At 40.4% G+C, this 17,097-nt stretch overlaps 2 protein-coding genes across 14 annotated transcripts in view; one reads left to right on the forward strand and one right to left on the reverse strand.

Annotated features, from left to right (window-relative positions):
* Window positions 1–17,097, forward strand: part of LOC139446128 (muscle calcium channel subunit alpha-1-like) — a 156,555-nt gene that overhangs the window by 37,105 nt on the left and 102,353 nt on the right. The window lies entirely within an intron of this gene.
* Window positions 8,850–9,731, reverse strand: LOC139445316 (uncharacterized). The gene is made up of 2 exons (XM_071226439.1): window positions 9,622–9,731; window positions 8,850–9,078 (listed from the first exon to the last, which is right to left on the reverse strand). Exons 1-2 carry the CDS (start codon window positions 9,729–9,731, stop codon window positions 8,850–8,852), a joined length of 339 nt encoding a protein of 112 aa, XP_071082540.1.

Genomic DNA, 17,097 nt, shown 5'->3' on the forward strand with positions numbered 1-17,097 from the left:
CTTTGGACGTACCAGTGGGCATATGGCACAGCAGTGTATGAAATTCTGACCTGACCACTGGCATGACTGCTTGAAATCTATACCATGGAATCAACTAACGAGAAAAGATATTTGACCATAGGGCGGGCTGTATGAAAGGTGTCTGTCCATCAGACAAGCTGCTTGTCATGGGTGTGAATGCAGGCTTAGTGTTCTTATGCTAAAGATCAGAAGAGTCGAGGAATAGGCTGTCGTTGGGCATTGAAGCGATGTACTATAGACATGGATTGTGTCATAAAACTTATTCTGTTTTGATTACAGTAACATGCTAAGAAACTTGATGTGTGTCCATGTTAGTTTGAGATGGACTACGTAACTGAATCTTATTAATCGCAGCCTAAACACAATTCACCCATCTCATTATTTGAGACAGACCAAAAGCACCTCCTCTTGCCTTTGACTAATGCCAAAATGTTGTCCATTACATGCATAAGAGTCATCAGCTGCTGTCAACATGCATTTGAAATACACCATTTGCTGAAGTGCATTGTTGGACTCCTTGTACGTCCAACCAATAGTACTGTTGGCTAAGCTACCTTAGGCTTTTGCGGTGCTTGACATACTTGCATTGCCCTTGGTCTCAGGTGAACTGGTTATGTCCGCAATAAAGATGCAAGGGCTTTTAGAAAATCCATAATGTCCTTATGCAGACATGCTTTCATCACTTAGAGAGCAATTATGGTTTTGCTTAAAACACAAGGCTTGCACACATAATTGGCATTGGTAATTCTGCAATACCTGAAGGTGGAAAGTATTGTAACTCGTGACATGTCATCAGTGAGCTGCTCCATGTTGTTATTGAGGCTGCGTGGACACTTGTGTCAGTAGAGCACGTTATTGAGGCTGCCCGGACACTTGTGTCAGTAGAGCGTGTTATTGAGGCTGTGCGGACACTTGTGTCAGTAGAGCACGTTATTGAGGCTGTGCGGACACTTGTGTCAGTAGAGCACGTTATTGAGGCTGCGTGGACACTTGTGTCAGTAGAGCATGTTATCGAGGCTGCGCGGACACTTGTGTCTGTAGAGTGTGTTATTGAGGCCGTGCGGACACTTGTGTCGGTAGAGCGTGTTATTGAGGCTGTGCGGAAACTTGTGTCAGTAGAGCGTGTTATTGGGTCACATTGTTTCACCCACTTTGTATATGGGTCATATATGTACTGCAATACATCATGTTTGTTGTTTAACGCCGCCCTCAGCAATCAGCTATATTCCAGCTGTATGACGGCGGTCTGCAATAATCGAGTCTGGACTAGACAATCCAGTGATTGACATCATGAGCATCGATCCACCCAGCCAAGTCAGAGAGCCTGACCACCTGATCCTTTTAGTTGCCTCTTACGACAAGCATAGTCAGCTTTTGCGTCAATCATGGGTTGCTGAAGACCTATTCTACCCCGGATCTTCACGGGTGAAGCACATCATGTGATGACACTGGTGGTGAGGGAAATAGTATCTAATGTTGCATTCAGCATTATTGCACTGATATAGCGACGTGTCTGTCTGTCTATACCTCCGCCCATCTGTGTGTCTATCTGTCCGTCAGGACTAATGCTGGTTTTTATAGTGCTGACCCATTGAGATACCATACTGCTGTTTAACATGGTTAACCCATTCAGGTCCAGTATACTGGGGGCGGTCGGGTAGCCTAGTGGTTAAAGCGTTCGCTCGTCACGCCGACGACCCGGGTTCGATTCCCGACATGGGTACAATGTGTGAAGCCCATTTCTGGTGTCCCCCGCCGTGATATTGCTGGAATATTGCTAAAAGCGGCGTAAAACCATACTCACTCACTCACTCCAGTATACTGACTCTGAGCCCACCAGTCGTTGTTTTAGCTCTTAATGGCAAGCGTAAGTCATGTTAACCCCCTGGATGCCAGAGGGACATATATGGTTACTTCACAATATTTTGATGATACGCACTAGTTTTATTTTTGTAGTGTATCTGTAATGTTCATTGCGTATTTGATACGCTTGGATTTTATTTGACTGCCTATTTCTGCATTTCTGATGTGTATTTTATGCATATACGCAGCTTATCCGGAACTCTGATATACAAGACATTATTAATATGATGAAAGCAGTCCTTTAATGTTGTGTCGAAAAAGCGTCAAATTCTGTTTTACACATCTAGATTTTCAAAATACCAGTGTCATCTTTCTCCGACGTTATCAAAGACATAAAACCAGCCATGACGTCAAATAGTTATTTTTTTGGTATTTCATTACATTTGATGATAAGGCTAGTGCTCCATTAATAATAGTGCAACATTAGTCAAATGACACTTACACATTCAGGAGAATGTTGGAATCAAAGGATTAAGTTATATCTTAGATAGGGCCATCCATTTCTCTATTACCTCTTTTTTATGAAGTGTGATTTCATCATTTCTTATGGTTTTTTTTAAATAACTAAACGTATACAGTTTCAATATCAATATTAGTGTTGGAAAAGTTTGGTTCCTCGTGAACAAAACACCACGAAAATATATTGTCCTTACCCACAGCTAATTCTCCCCAAGCGACCCGAGTTACAACAAACTAGAGCTAAGCATAGCGGAGCTATGCCCCCTTTTCTTTGTACGTGTGTAACCTCTCTGTCGCCTTTTGACGTCATGCGTCTTCGTCTTTTACGGCATGCTATTTTTGGCATTGAATGTATGTCGTTATACATACGCATATAACTCCATTTGATATATAGTTATAACGTTCAGATATTAGGCAGTATTTAGTTCGCTCACAGTTTCCGTAAATCTTATGAATAGAAAAAAAATTGTCGCACAGTACTTTTATCAATGTACGATAAAAAGGCGGAGAATTTACTGTTTTCAACACAGAATAAATCCTCGGACAACACTAAGAAGTAATATTTGCTGTTAAATTTACACCATCAAGCAGGAAATTTAATATTCTCCACCTCTGCATAATTTTATAGATAGATCCAGTGCCGCATGAGAGCAATTCTCGAACTACCTTCAATTTTCCAATCTTAGGACAGTGTGCGTCAGAAAAAAAAACTCGGCATCCAGAGGGTTTACAACAAGTACCATCTTTTAACATCATTTTTGCGTGTGATGCGAGCAGGATTGAACCTGACCTTCCGATCTCCAGGCAGACACTTTATCCACTACACTATGGAGGCAGTCGTAAACACTGTAAGGGGTATTTGATCAACTTCATGACTGGTCATGCAAACACTGTCGTGTAAGCCTGGCACTGAATGGATTCATATGCTGAAGAGATAATTCTTGGAAACTTTCCAAGCACATTCAACGCAGAAACATGTGTGAGTGAATAAATGTTATTTTTGCAACAGTCAGCGATTTTTAAGCTACACCTCAGCAGCCTGTTAATAATTTCATCTGGACCAGGCAAACCAATGGTTGATAGAATGAGCACTGTTTCATCGAGCCATCTCCATCAGAGACAAACAGATGAAGGGTCTTATGTAATCCTGCCCCGTTATCTCCACTGTTTGTTTGTTTGTTTGTTTGTTGTTTTGATGCCTCACTCAGCAATATTCCAGCTATATTACAGCGGTCTGTAAGATATCAAATCCGGATCAGACAATCCAGTGATTGATATCATGAGCATCGATCCATGCAATTGAGATACGATGTCGGCTTCAAACAAGTCATTGAGCCTGGCCACCCGAATACTTACGACAAGCATAGTCGCCTTTTACGGCAAGCATGGGTTGCTGATGATCTATTCTACCTGGGATGCTGGGGAGACATTCGCCAAGGGATCCCCACAGTAGGACAAACATCAGGCACTTTTTCCACCCTGGAATCCCCACATAAACAAGATCTATTTTTCCTTGAACATCTGTATCACTTCATGAGGGACAGCTAGACAATAATTGTCAAACTGTGATTTGATATGTTCAAGATATTCTCCCAGGCTTTTATGGTACACAAAGCCATATCAATTATTCATGCGAGGACAAGTCTGAGGATAGTAAGGGAATTGGGTTGGGTTCTTGAAAGAGCTATCGGACCAGGCATTTGTTATTGAACAAGCATCCCAAGCTCTCAAGACCTGTGTTATTGTACCTGTGGTGCTGTGACCTTCACTGGATGCTAAGTGTCTGTCTTCAGCCTCGTCACAAGACTTGAGCTGGAGACTGGGTCAAGCAATTTCTATGCTGCTGAGATCTTGGACCCTGCAGTCATGTGTCAGTCATTAATAGGTGTTTATAAACTCTTGCCTTTAAAGAAAACTAGTTTTCATGCTTCTAGTGCTGTTTTATGAAAGGTCAATCTTCAATTTCTCCATTGGTTTATAAGTGGTGTTTGATTTTTGCTCACCTGAAGCAAACGTTTGTGTTAGTTTATGTCGTACAGAAATTGATCAGATCGTTGTCCTGCCATTGAACTCATTTCTTTTTAACATCTCCCAAATCTCGAGATAGTACTCACACTTTCCATTTAAAAATACCAGAATTCTGATCCTGTTTTATCTTCATCGCTCTGGAAGCCATGTTGAATACATTATTTTAATGATTAACCATTTATTAGCATATTTTCACCATTGTGGTGTAATTTGATATATACTGTGTACATTTCTATTGTGTTGAAACATGTGTTACACATTTAGCATACTTTTCATTTTGCCCCTTTTGTGATCTGTGTATTGTTGGTATAAGATAACTCAGAATAATGTACAATGTTGCATAAATATACGACACAGTTTAGAATGTTCTGTCCCATTCTCTCATGCAGTGCTTTAGGTTTAGTACTCGAGATATTTTATTTTAGCATAATTCTATTCTCAGCCTTATTAGTGTGTGATTGGGAGAATGTTGTTTTCTGCCACAGTCAGCAAAATTCCAGCTATGCCACATCTTCCTGAGTCAAGGGAGTTAACTGACTAGTAAAGTTTGCTGAACCAGGCTGGAATTATGGAGTTATTGCTTGGTTGGACTATTGCGTCTATGGAGTTATAGCTTGGTTGGACTATCGAGTCTTTGCATAGTCCAATCAAAATCACGTAATGAAATAGACATCTGCTTTGTAAACTACCGTGCAGATTTCGGTCGATTGCAGGATTTGAAAAAAACCATATATACCGTCAACTAAGCATCAAGAGATATTTTCCAAATCTTATCATGTTTTTTAATCATGTGCTCATGTAATATGCACTTCGGGAAGTAAGACCCATTTCATAACAATATAGACTTCACTTGATCAACACGTGTTAAACTGACCACATTGGACGGAATTGTTGAGGAGCACTCTCTTACATGGCAGTGTTTTAGACATGTGCTGTGAACTTGCTGTGAATTTGACATGATGATAAACTCCAAAATGTCCAGCTAAAAATGTAACAAGGGACCGTCACATTTTTTGCATTTTATCATTCACAGTACCCTGAATCCCCAGTTGAAGCACTTGGTAGTCACAAGCTCTTTGCTCTTTCATGAGCTGAGCAACAGGAAATGTTTTTATGTAGTTGAAAGGTCAGCCATTTTGAATGGCAAAGATTTTTTGCCTGGCAGTTGGAAAGTACAAAACATATGTCAGTGTAAGAACTCTACAAGTGTTAGTATGCAAAACCTGTACCCACTTCCTCTGCTCATCTCTGCACAAAGGGCAAGAAGAAAGTTTTTTGTTGGGTACGATTAAGAAAAACTGAGAACGTGTGCTCGTTTTGCCTGTCATGGAACCTATCTTCGCAGACCTAAAAATACCCAGAGCGCTGTTTGACTATTCGTGATTGGTGTTCCCTGCAATGTTGCAATGTAAATGACAGGTGTCAATCATGTGTCAATGGGTAGCATGTCATTATTGTGATGAAGGGGGCATTAACAGTTTTCATGGTGTTGACAGGGTCTCATAGTGCATACATTTGCTCGTTATCAATGGACTGATGGAAGTATTGGTGCATTGCAACCATCAGGTGTTAAATGATGATCAATAGTTAACATTGATTCTGCAATATACTATTGAGAGTAATAGAATGAAAACCTACTATTTAATTTACCATTTGTTTTTGCCATGGCATCGCAATATTGTATTAACCATTGCAGTGGTTTAATTACCACACCGTAACTATAGCATTGCAATATTGTATTAACCATTGTAATGGTTTAATTACCACACCGTAACTATAGCATTGCAATATTGTATTAACCATTGTAATGGTTTAATTACCACACCGTAACTATAGCATTGCAATATTGTATTAACCATTGCAGTGGTTTAATTACAAACCCATAAATCCTGGTTCACCCCGATTATGTTTCTAGGTTTGTCAGCACCATACCCGTGCTCGTGGGTTTCACCGAAGTGGTAAACATCTGAGACCTGCATCACTTCGGGCTTTCCTCCCTCATTAAGCTGACACGCCGTGATATAACTGGAATAATGTTAAAAGCGGTATTAAACCCAACTCACTCACTCACTACAAACCCATAACTATAGCATGGTAATATTGTATTAACCATTGCAGTGGTTTAATTACACGACCGTAACTATAGCATCGTAATATTGTATTGACCATTGCAGTGGTTAAATTATAAACACATAACTATAGCATTACAATATTGCATTAACTGTTGCAATGGTTTAATTACCACACCGTAACTATAGCATTACAGTGGTTTAATTAAACCACCATGACTGTGAGTTACATTCAACTTTTATTTCAACAATTCCTGTGGTTTCATTACGCCACCATTACAATAGCATCGCAATAATGTTTTGATCTTTGCAGTGGTTTAATTAAACCAGCATTTTAACCAATAGCATTACAAAAGCATTTTAAGTCTATTGCCATAGTTAATTTAAGCCACCAGTTGCATTACAATTACATTTCAACACATGCAGTGTTTTCATTACACCACTACAATATCATCACACAGAACTGTGGGTTAATTACACAAATGCTACAATAGCATTACAATTACATTTCAACGCATGCAGTGTTTTCATTACACCACTACAATATCATCACACAGAACTGTGGGTTAATTACACAAATGTTACAATAGCATTACAATTACATTTTGACAAATGCAGTGACAGAGCTATTACAACTTAATCATTGTAGTGGTTGAGAGAGAGAGTGAGTGAGTATAGTTTAACGCCGCTTTTAGCAATATTCCAGCAATATCACGGTAGGGGACACCAGAAATGGGCTTCACACATTGTACCCATGTCGGGAATCGAACCCGGGTCTTCGGCGTGACGAGCAAACGGTTTAACCACTAGGCTACCCGACCGCCCCTGACTTGGTTGAATGGCCTGCAACAATCACCCCCCTAACCACACAGGTTTTAGGTCCATCTATGCGTTATTGATGAGTGATGAAATTGTTCATTAGAGCTTATGCAGTGCTCATCTGATGTTGATACACCTAACTAGGACTGGTGTGTCTGTGATTTAGTCACAGCTGTGTCACAGCTGTTGATTAATAGATTGAGACAGCTGTGGTCAGGTGTGATAGACCCAAATACTTGGTATACACCTGTGTTAGAACATAGTCATAATGTTATGCCTATGAAATCTTGTATTTTCCACATACATTTCTCTGCTCCCAAAGTTTTCCTGATCTGGAATAGAACTGGCTAGACTTGCTCTTTTATATGTTCTAGATTGGTTTTGGTTTCATAAAATACATGACTGACTCTGTGGTAGAGCGTCTGCCCCAAAAGTGGAAGGTTGGGTTCAATCCCCGGCTGTGTCATACCAACAGACTTTAAAAGATGATACTTGTTGTTACCCTGCCTGGTGCTCAGCATTAAGGGCTAAAACAAAACTCACTTACTCATTCACTTCCTCCCACATGAAGCCGAACCACTGCAATATAACTGAAATATTGTTCAAAGTGGCGTAAAGCCAAATTCAGGCACTAAGTCTTACAAAAACAACAGATGCATAAATATCCTTGACAATTCCAGCTTTCTTGCTCCAGAAGTGATCAATTTGCCTTGATGCTACGTGTGTTTAAATTAGGGAGTATGTATTTCTAACTCTGGGATGAGACAGTGAAACCATGTGTACAATTTATAACACCAAGTATCCTTGATCAAGACAGGATACTTCCGAAAGTGGCTTCTTCCTGGAAACTGGACAAGCCTTCAAGTGATTCCTCCTTGCGAGCATGTGCTCGGGCAGTCAGAAGGATCTGATTGTATAACATTAATCAGCCTCATATGCAAGCGTTTGATGGATTAATCTATGTGAGAGTGAGAGAATTCCTCTCTTCATGTGAGACAAACAAGCGGAGGATATAGATTTGTACAGCACATTCGTCTTTTAATTATCATTGTACTTATAGTTAATAGTCCCGTGTCGGACAATTCATTATGTCACTGTGCTTGTGATTATGTGAGTCAGCATCACAGCATAGGTCTCCTAACTGTGTGTTAAGTAATGTCATTATGTAATTATGATAGTAGGATAATGAGAGAGATACACTTTTCTCTGTATGTTTGTTATAACGCTTTAACCAATATTCCAACATTATCACGCTGGAGGGACACAGGTTTTACTCACATCCATGTCAGGAATTGAACCCGGGGCTTTGGCATGATGAGCGAACACTTTAACCACTCCACCAATATACTGCTGACTAGTGTTTAAGTCCATGTAACCATTGATGCTAATGTATTGCTAACTGAAGTAAGACCCCATTCCACCACTCTACCAATATACTGCTGACTTGTGTTTAAGTCAATGTAACCATTGATGCTAATGTATTGCTAACTAAAGGAAGACCCCATTCCACTACTCTACCAATATACTGCTGACTAGTGTTTAAGTCCATGTAACCATTGATGCTAATGTATTGCTAACTGAAGTAAAACCTCATTCAATAACCGGTGCCACTGTCTGTCTGACTAAAGTATGATTCAACCACTTTGACCATGGCATTGCTAGCCGCCTGTCATGTAATGCCTCATTCAACCACTTAGGCCAAGGGATTGCTGGCCGCCTGTCATATAAAGCCTTATTCAACCACTTTGACCAAGACATTGCTGTCCGCCTGTCGTGTAAAGCCTCATTCAACCACTTTGACCAAGCCATTTCTGGCCGCCTGTCGTGTAAAGCCTTATTCAACCACTTTGACCAAGACATTGCTGGCCGCCTGTCGTGTAAAGCCTTATTCAACCACTTTGACCAAGGCATTGCTGGCTGCCTTTCGTGTAAAGCCTTATTCAACCACTTTGACCAAGGCATTGCTGGCTGCCTGTCGTGTAAAGCCTTATTCAACCACTTTGACCAAGGCATTGCTGGCCGCCTGTCGTGTAAAGCCTTATTCAACCACTTTGACCAAGGCATTGTTGGCCACCTGTCGTGTAAAGCCTTATTCAACCACTTTGACCAAGGCATTGCTGGCCGCCTGTCGTGTAAAGCCTTATTCAACCACTTTGACCAAGGCATTGCTGGCTGCCTGTCGTGTAAAGCCTTATTCAACCACTTTGACCAAGGCATTGCTGGCTGCCTGTCGTGTAAAGCCTTATTCAACCACTTTGACCAAGGCATTGTTGGCCACCTGTCGTGTAAAGCCTTATTCAACCACTTTGACCAAGGCATTGCTGGCCGCCTGTCGTGTAAAGCCTTATTCAACCACTTTGACCTAGGCATTGCTGGCCGCCTGTCGTGTAAAGCCTTATTCAACCACTTTGACCTAGGCATTGCTGGCTGCCTGTCGTGTAAAGCCTTATTCAACCACTTTGACCAAGGCATTGCTGGCTGCCTGTCGTGTAAAGCCTTATTCAACCACTTTGACCAAGGCATTGCTGGCTGCCTGTCGTGTAAAGCCTTATTCAACCACTTTGACCAAGGCATTGCTGGCTGCCTGTCGTGTAAAGCCTTATTCAACCACTTTGACCAAGGCATTGCTGGCCGCCTGTCGTGTAAAGCCTTATTCAACCACTTTGACCAAGGCATTGCTGGCTGCCTGTCGTGTAAAGCCTTATTCAACCACTTTGACCTAGGCATTGCTGGCTGCCTGTCGTGTAAAGCCTTATTCAACCACTTTGACCAAGGCATTGCTGGCCGCCTGTCGTGTAATGCCTCATTCAACCAATTGGGCCAAGGCATTGCCTCAATGTCTGGTGCATAAGAAATTGTTGACTGCATGTTTATTGAAACAGCCATTTCTTGTGTAACAATGCATAGTAGACACAAACATGAAAAAAGAACTGTTTTGCCAATACCATTTAAACAGTATTCAAACTGAATGACTCTTCAGAGTAAAATGCCAACTGTTTTTGTGTTGTTATTTTTATATTTGATTGAAAAAAACCAGACAAAACAGAACATGGAGATATTACTTGTCAAAGTAAAATTTGTCAATTCATCTCAACTGAATATAAATGGGATTTTAAAGGTCACATGTATGTAAGATCAGTGAGGAAGTTCGCATTACACCACAGAACATGAAAGGTCAGTACTTTGTTTGAAGATATATTGGATATTTTTCATTGTGACAGTGGTTGTTAATTGTCTAACCACATGATCTGTCAAGCCTGGGAAACACAAGGTAATACATTTACAAACCAGGGTTGATATTTAAAAACAAATCGGATTGTTGGGTTATGTTAAATGAGAACCTCGTTTACATCAAGATAGTTTCAGCTGAAAGAAAAATGGCAGTCCAATATCACCACGATCCAAACCAAAATAGGTCTGTGATCAAAGATATTTATGAATTGACTTCAAAATGTTCACTATTTTTGGCATTTATTTAGGTATGAGTGTGCTGTGTAAATATGTCTAACTTTTACATTTATGCATCCCAAAACATATTCAAGACAATTCTTATAAATAAGTCATTGATAATAACTCCACTGACTGCTCCTTTAAACATTAACCCCAAAAGATGTAGAATTCCATGGCATTGTTCAGTGCTTTGATGATGCTACACGTTATCATCCAATCAGGAAACAGTAATCTAGTGGGTGTGGCCTAATTTGTTTTCGGTTTATGGAAACTTACGAAAAACGGAAAACAATTTGCTTGTTTTAGCCAATCAGATGCCATGGAATCACTTGCAAATCATTTATTAAAGGTTTGTTTTATGGTAAGTAGTTTATAGTACACCACTAGGTTCACTATGTTTTCTGTTGTAAGCGTGTTTTTGTTCCGCCTAAATTTAGTTCCAACCTGGAAAACATTTCAGGATTAAATACATAAAATTGCAGTGAAAATGTTCCAACCCTGTAGTGAAAAGTCCTGTTTGATAGGAATGTATATTTACGTGTGTTTATGAGCGATGTTCCTGTGTGTAACGGGCTGAGATACGCAATAGACTGTAACTGTTCCACACTGTAATATCACTGTAACTGTTCCGCACTGTAATATCACTGTAACTGTTCCGCACTGTAATATCACTGTAACTGTTCCGCACTGTAATATCACTGGGGTGAGCACTATTGTGGCTTGTGTGTACTCACGATACACTGACTGACTGACTGACTGAAGATGGTAGTATTGTTTTACAGGGAATTATGGGGCTGAGCAATATGCTAGTTATAGCTCCGGTGGAGTATGAACAGGAGTATGACCTCAAGACAAGGATGAGCGTGGTGATGGTATGGTAGTGGCAGTGATGTCTATGTTGAATCCACAGGACTTTTGTTTGTTTGTTTGTTTGTTTGTTGTTTAACGGCAAACTCAGCAATATTCCAGCTATATGATATGTAAATAATCGAGGCTGGACCAGACAATCCGATGATTGAAATCATGAGCATTGATCCATGCATTTGGGATGACATGGATCAACCAAGTCAGTAAGCCTGACCACTCGATCCTGTTAGTCGGCTCTTAAGACAAGCATGGGTTGCTGAAGACCTATTCTACCCCAGATCTTCGCTAGTTGATTCCGAGGGACTCTCAGTAATGTGTTTTGGGTTCCCAGGGCTGCTATCTGTGACACTCTTCACTTTATTTGCAATATTTTAATCGATTGAAGAAAGTCGCCCACTGACAACCTGAGCCTTTGTGTGTATTTCTTACCAGAAAAGAAAAGTCAGTTATATTAGGGCTGGGACGAGTCCAAACTTACAACATGTTACAACCCGACCCTACCCAGGTACCTGATGATTTCCCATTTTGTACCCTTTAGGTTTTAATGAATGGGTTACCCCAAGTGATGGTGTTCAATAACTGCAACATGTAAGAGATGTGAAGATGTGAATTATTTTCCCTGGTTTGGTACACAGATCCATCTGAACCTGTCCCGTTCTCTACCACACAAAGTGCAGCCAGAGTCCAATGGCTTGCTCAATAGAACAGCACACCTTTTCCCCAAACAATGTGGCACTATGTCAATATGTTGTTGATTTATAATTCTTTTTAAACACAGTAATAAACCATATATTTTGTAGTCAAATTCCATGTAAGCAGAGTAAGAAGAAATCTGCAAAAGGTCAACACCACAGCAATCACCACTTAGCCAATCTATCCTAGCTGGAACTAAGGCAATGCTGGCTATCCATGGTAAATGAGGGGGCATATGTTCCTAGTGTCTTGGCGGATGAGAGTGCTCTCCCTTGAGACCAGTTGCAGCTGCTATCTTCACCTAGGTGGCACTGAATACCGGGGTCTTGCTAGGATACTGCCCTATTGTCATATTCAATTACGAGAGGAGCATTTATCATGTAACTAAGTGCTTTTTTGTAGATTCATATTAGCGAGGATGGCATTTGGCTGTGTTTGTGGATTGTATTTGTGAAACAAAAGTATCTATATGAGTGTTTATTGATTCTGGGAAGAAGATATTGTAATGCATTGTCATGCTGGAGAAGCCAGGTCTGCCATCATGATGTTTTCATTATATTTATTTGTCAGAAAACAGTACACACGTTTGTTTATTTCCAAATTGTCTGTGATGGGAATAGAGTATTGAACATCGTCTATTCTGTGTGAAAAACTCACATGATTATGCTGTGATCATCTTGTATGTAGCTTTGTGTATCCTGACACAAACGTAAAACAGAGGATGTAATTTGGGAAGTTGTATAACTGATTTGGAGATATATATTGAATTTGCATCAGAGAAGAACTTGAGAAAACCTTTCTGACATACTTTGTCATCCAAAGTGGTGTCTTTTGCTAGAACATAATGTAAAATTTAAGACGTCTTTTAGGGCTGTGACAAGTCCTGTTTTACTACCCGGGTACCCCCACTCGTATAAAAAGATCTGTCATACGTACACTGAAGTTGACTGAAGTTTTAACTTTATTCATACATATTAAGTCTGAAGGAATGTGTGGATAGTCAGAGAGAAATGTGAACATTAGTGACTTGTAGTGTAAGCATGGAGTTCTACAAAGTCAACACAATTTAGGGATAACAACTTCTTTAATACTGTAAAGGTGACGTTTCGGTATAGATCTGTATACCGTTGTCAAGCAAGACTAAAACTTTGCTTTACAGTATTAAAGAAGTTGTTATCCATAAATTGTGTCTACTTTGTCATCCGTCAACTTCTAAGTAATGCCTATCAAACAATTCATGGATTTGAGATAATTTTTTCCATGAAACAATATATCACGTGACAAACCACGGGTCCGGGTAGTCAGCCTGGGTCCTACAGAGTACACACCGGATCCGATTACCCGAGTTGCCCGTCCTAGCCCCAACGTCTTCAGTGATGTCCTAATACAATATTCTGTTACCTTGATGCTTTACAATAAGGAGAGGGGATTTCCAGCCAAACTAGTACCCCACCACACGATGATAGTAACCATCTTCCTGAGGCAAGAGCCTAAACTGACTATTAAAGTCCTGTTTCCACCCTTGCCGAATTAGTCTGGTATTATGGAGTTACAGTTTTGGCTGGACTAACAATACTATGCATAGTCCAATCAAAATCACGCCACAAAATTTAAATCCTGTTCGTAAACTGCCGTGCAGATTTTGTTGGATTGCAGGATTTGCAAAGCATGTGCACCATCAACTTAATGTCAACAGATATTTTCCAAATCTTTTCATGTTTTTAATTAAGGTGATCACATTATTTGATTCACTTCACGATGTAAGACCCATTTTATCACAATATATATCTTGATTACTGATTAGATCGTCTTGACTGGGCGCCGCCATTTTATTTGAAGCAAATGCAAGTGATATGAGAGGTGGAATCTGATTGGTCCATAGGAGAGGCTTAGAAGGGACATAACTGGTAATAGCCACTGGTGGCACTACGATCGTGCCCAGTAATTTCAGCCTAGTTCGGCAAGGGTGGAAACTGGACTTTTAAAGTCGGTTAACTCCCCTGCCTCAGGAAGATGTACATTAACAAAAGCCCCCTCTAATCAGCATTCTCTGAAATTTGGTCTTTCTGAGAATGTTCCTCTAGACAAACCTAAATTATTATCATTATTTGGCAGCATGAGTATTTCCTAATTCAGGAGGGGCAGTCGGGTAGCCTGGTGGTTAAAGCGTTCTCTTGTCAAGCCGAAGAACCGGGTTTGATTCCTGACAGGGGTACTATGTGTGAAGCCCATTTCTGGTGTCCCCCGCCGTGATATTGCTGGAATATTGCTAAAAGCGGTATAAAACAATTCTCACTCACTCATAATTCAAGAATTCACAGACAGGCATTTTAGAGAGTGGAAAAATCTGATACAATGTATTTCAAAACTTTTCAAACACACATGATACTTTGGAAATTGTCTTTGAACTTTTGAATAGCAAGTTGAAACATGAAATTTCATTATTCATTTTGAGTGTGTAATCCAATCAAATGTTTGAATCATTTACAAGTCTATGGTGGCATGGTAGCTTCAGTGTGTAGTCCCGACCTTTCCCAACACTGGGGATTAGGTCAAAGGTCAAGGTGGCAAGGCTTTGACAAATGTCAAATAATGAAATATGATTTTCATTCAGGACATTGAACTAACTATTGGCTAATTATATGGACAGAAGAGTATGCTGGAGGGCAAGAGAGAGTAAGCGTGAAATAATTATGAGTGAGTGAGTATGGTTTTACATAGGCTTGGGTGGCCAGACTCCTTGATACATAATAGGACCTTGCTTGTAAAATCAACCACTAATTTGTCTGGCCCTTGCTTGAATATTTACAGGCTGCCATAATATGGCTAAAACACTGTAGACAAACTAGATGTTTTTGTTTTCTTGAGTGGTCTCCCCTTGATATGCTCTTGTCGTCATTTTCCTTTGTTGACAGTGAGTGAGTGAGTAAATTTGGTCTAACATTGGATTGAACAGGATTTAACTTATACCATGGCATTGTAGCTTGATGTGAGAGGAAAGCCCAAAGTGATGCAGGTCTCAGATGTTTTCCACTTTGGTGAAGCCCTCAAGCATGGGTATGGTGCTGACAAACCTAGAAACATAATCAAGAAGAATCGGGGATTCAAACCCACTTTGTTGAGAGTTGAGATTGCCTTACTGTGAAGGACATGCAAACAATATACATGTATGAATAATAAGAGCTTTACAAAACAAAACAAAATATTTTTTATTCTCATCCTGCTGTCATTAGACCAATGATTGATCAGGCCACTGTTCCATCACTCCCTGTGTCAGCCATTAGTGCTTGAATTGTCAGCTACGAATGTTGTTAACAGGAAGTAATGTGCTCATTTAATGTTGTGCTAATCATATCACATGGCACCTGACCGGTGAAGATCCGGGGTAGAATAGGTCTTCAGCCACTCATGATTGCCCTAAAAGGGACCCATGAAGATCCGGGGTAGAAAAGGTCTTCAGCCACTCATGATTGCCCTAAAAGGGACCCATGAAGATCTGGGGTAGTATAGGTCTTCAGCAACCTATGCTTGCCCCTAAAGGGACCCGTAAAGATCTGGGGTAGTATAGGTCTTCAGAAAAAAACAACATGGTTGCTGTAAAAGGCGACTATGCTCATCATAGAGGCGACAAACGAGGTGCTCAGGTTCGCTGACTTGGTTGATGCATTTCATCGTATCCCAATTGCATGGATCGATGCTCATGATATCAATCACTGGATTGTCTAGTCCAGACTCAATTATTTACAGACTGCTGTCATATAGCTGGAATATTGCCGAGTGCAGCGTTAAACAACAAAACATGGAATCCATGGTTACAATTCGTCTTCAGCCAAAGGTCAATGCTCATGATATCAATCACTGGATTGCCTGGTCCAGACTAGATTATTTACAGACCGCCATCATAAAGATGGGATATTGCTTAAAGACAGATGTTTTAGTGCTGACTTTAAAGCTGCCTGCCAGGAGATTGCCGTGATGGAAATTGGTAGATTATTCTATTGAAGTGCAGCAAGCGTCGGATTGAGAGACTGTGTAAGAAGGCGTTTTCAAACGTTCCCATGTACCACTGACATTCACGCAGAAAGGCTTGTACGGAATGTAACTTATTGGTACAGAAAATGTGCTAAACATGTCTTAGTCTGGTGGGGGTGTATATCAGGTATCCATCCACGGAATCTCGTTAACAGGTGTGCCCAGGTCATGGATTTCGTACATCCCTGGTTATATGCAGACTCCTGTAGCCCGGAAACAACCCAGGCTTTTTTTACATGTTAATGTATATTTCAGTTCCATTCTAACCCTTGTTTTTGACAAGTTGTAGGATATTCTATCGAGATCAGCCTGATATTATTTAACCTGTACTACTTAAGGGAGGTGGTACAACAGACGGTATATTATATAAAATATCATCATAGGAGAATAACATTCTTGGTCATCTGATGAAACAGGTTGAAAGTGAAAGGAGTGAAAGTTACGTGGACATGATGCATAAATTACACCAGGGTGTGACACCAGGTGTCTGCTAAAAGGGGCAGCATTTCCTGCTCTACCAGTAGCAAAGAAACAGGGTTTAAGAGACTTGTAATAGGTACTGGAAAGGCTGTAAGACAAGCCTTCATTAGTTAGGGGCAGCATCACTTGTTTCATGCCCATGGTGGTTCGTCTTGTGACCGAAATAGAAGGGAAGATGGTTAGCTTTGATTCAGGAAATATTTTGAAGGGAGAAGATAATGTATTGCAAATGAGACGCAACTTTGGCTGTGGTTTGAGTTTACTGTTTGGGTCATGCTTCTACAGTTTATCTTGCATTGATATTGCAAGTGTGGCA

The sequence above is a fragment of the Haliotis cracherodii genome, unplaced genomic scaffold, assembly GCF_022045235.1.
Source record: "Haliotis cracherodii isolate W230 unplaced genomic scaffold, xgHalCrac1.p SCAF_6, whole genome shotgun sequence".
In the NCBI taxonomy this organism is placed as follows: domain Eukaryota; kingdom Metazoa; phylum Mollusca; class Gastropoda; order Lepetellida; family Haliotidae; genus Haliotis; species Haliotis cracherodii.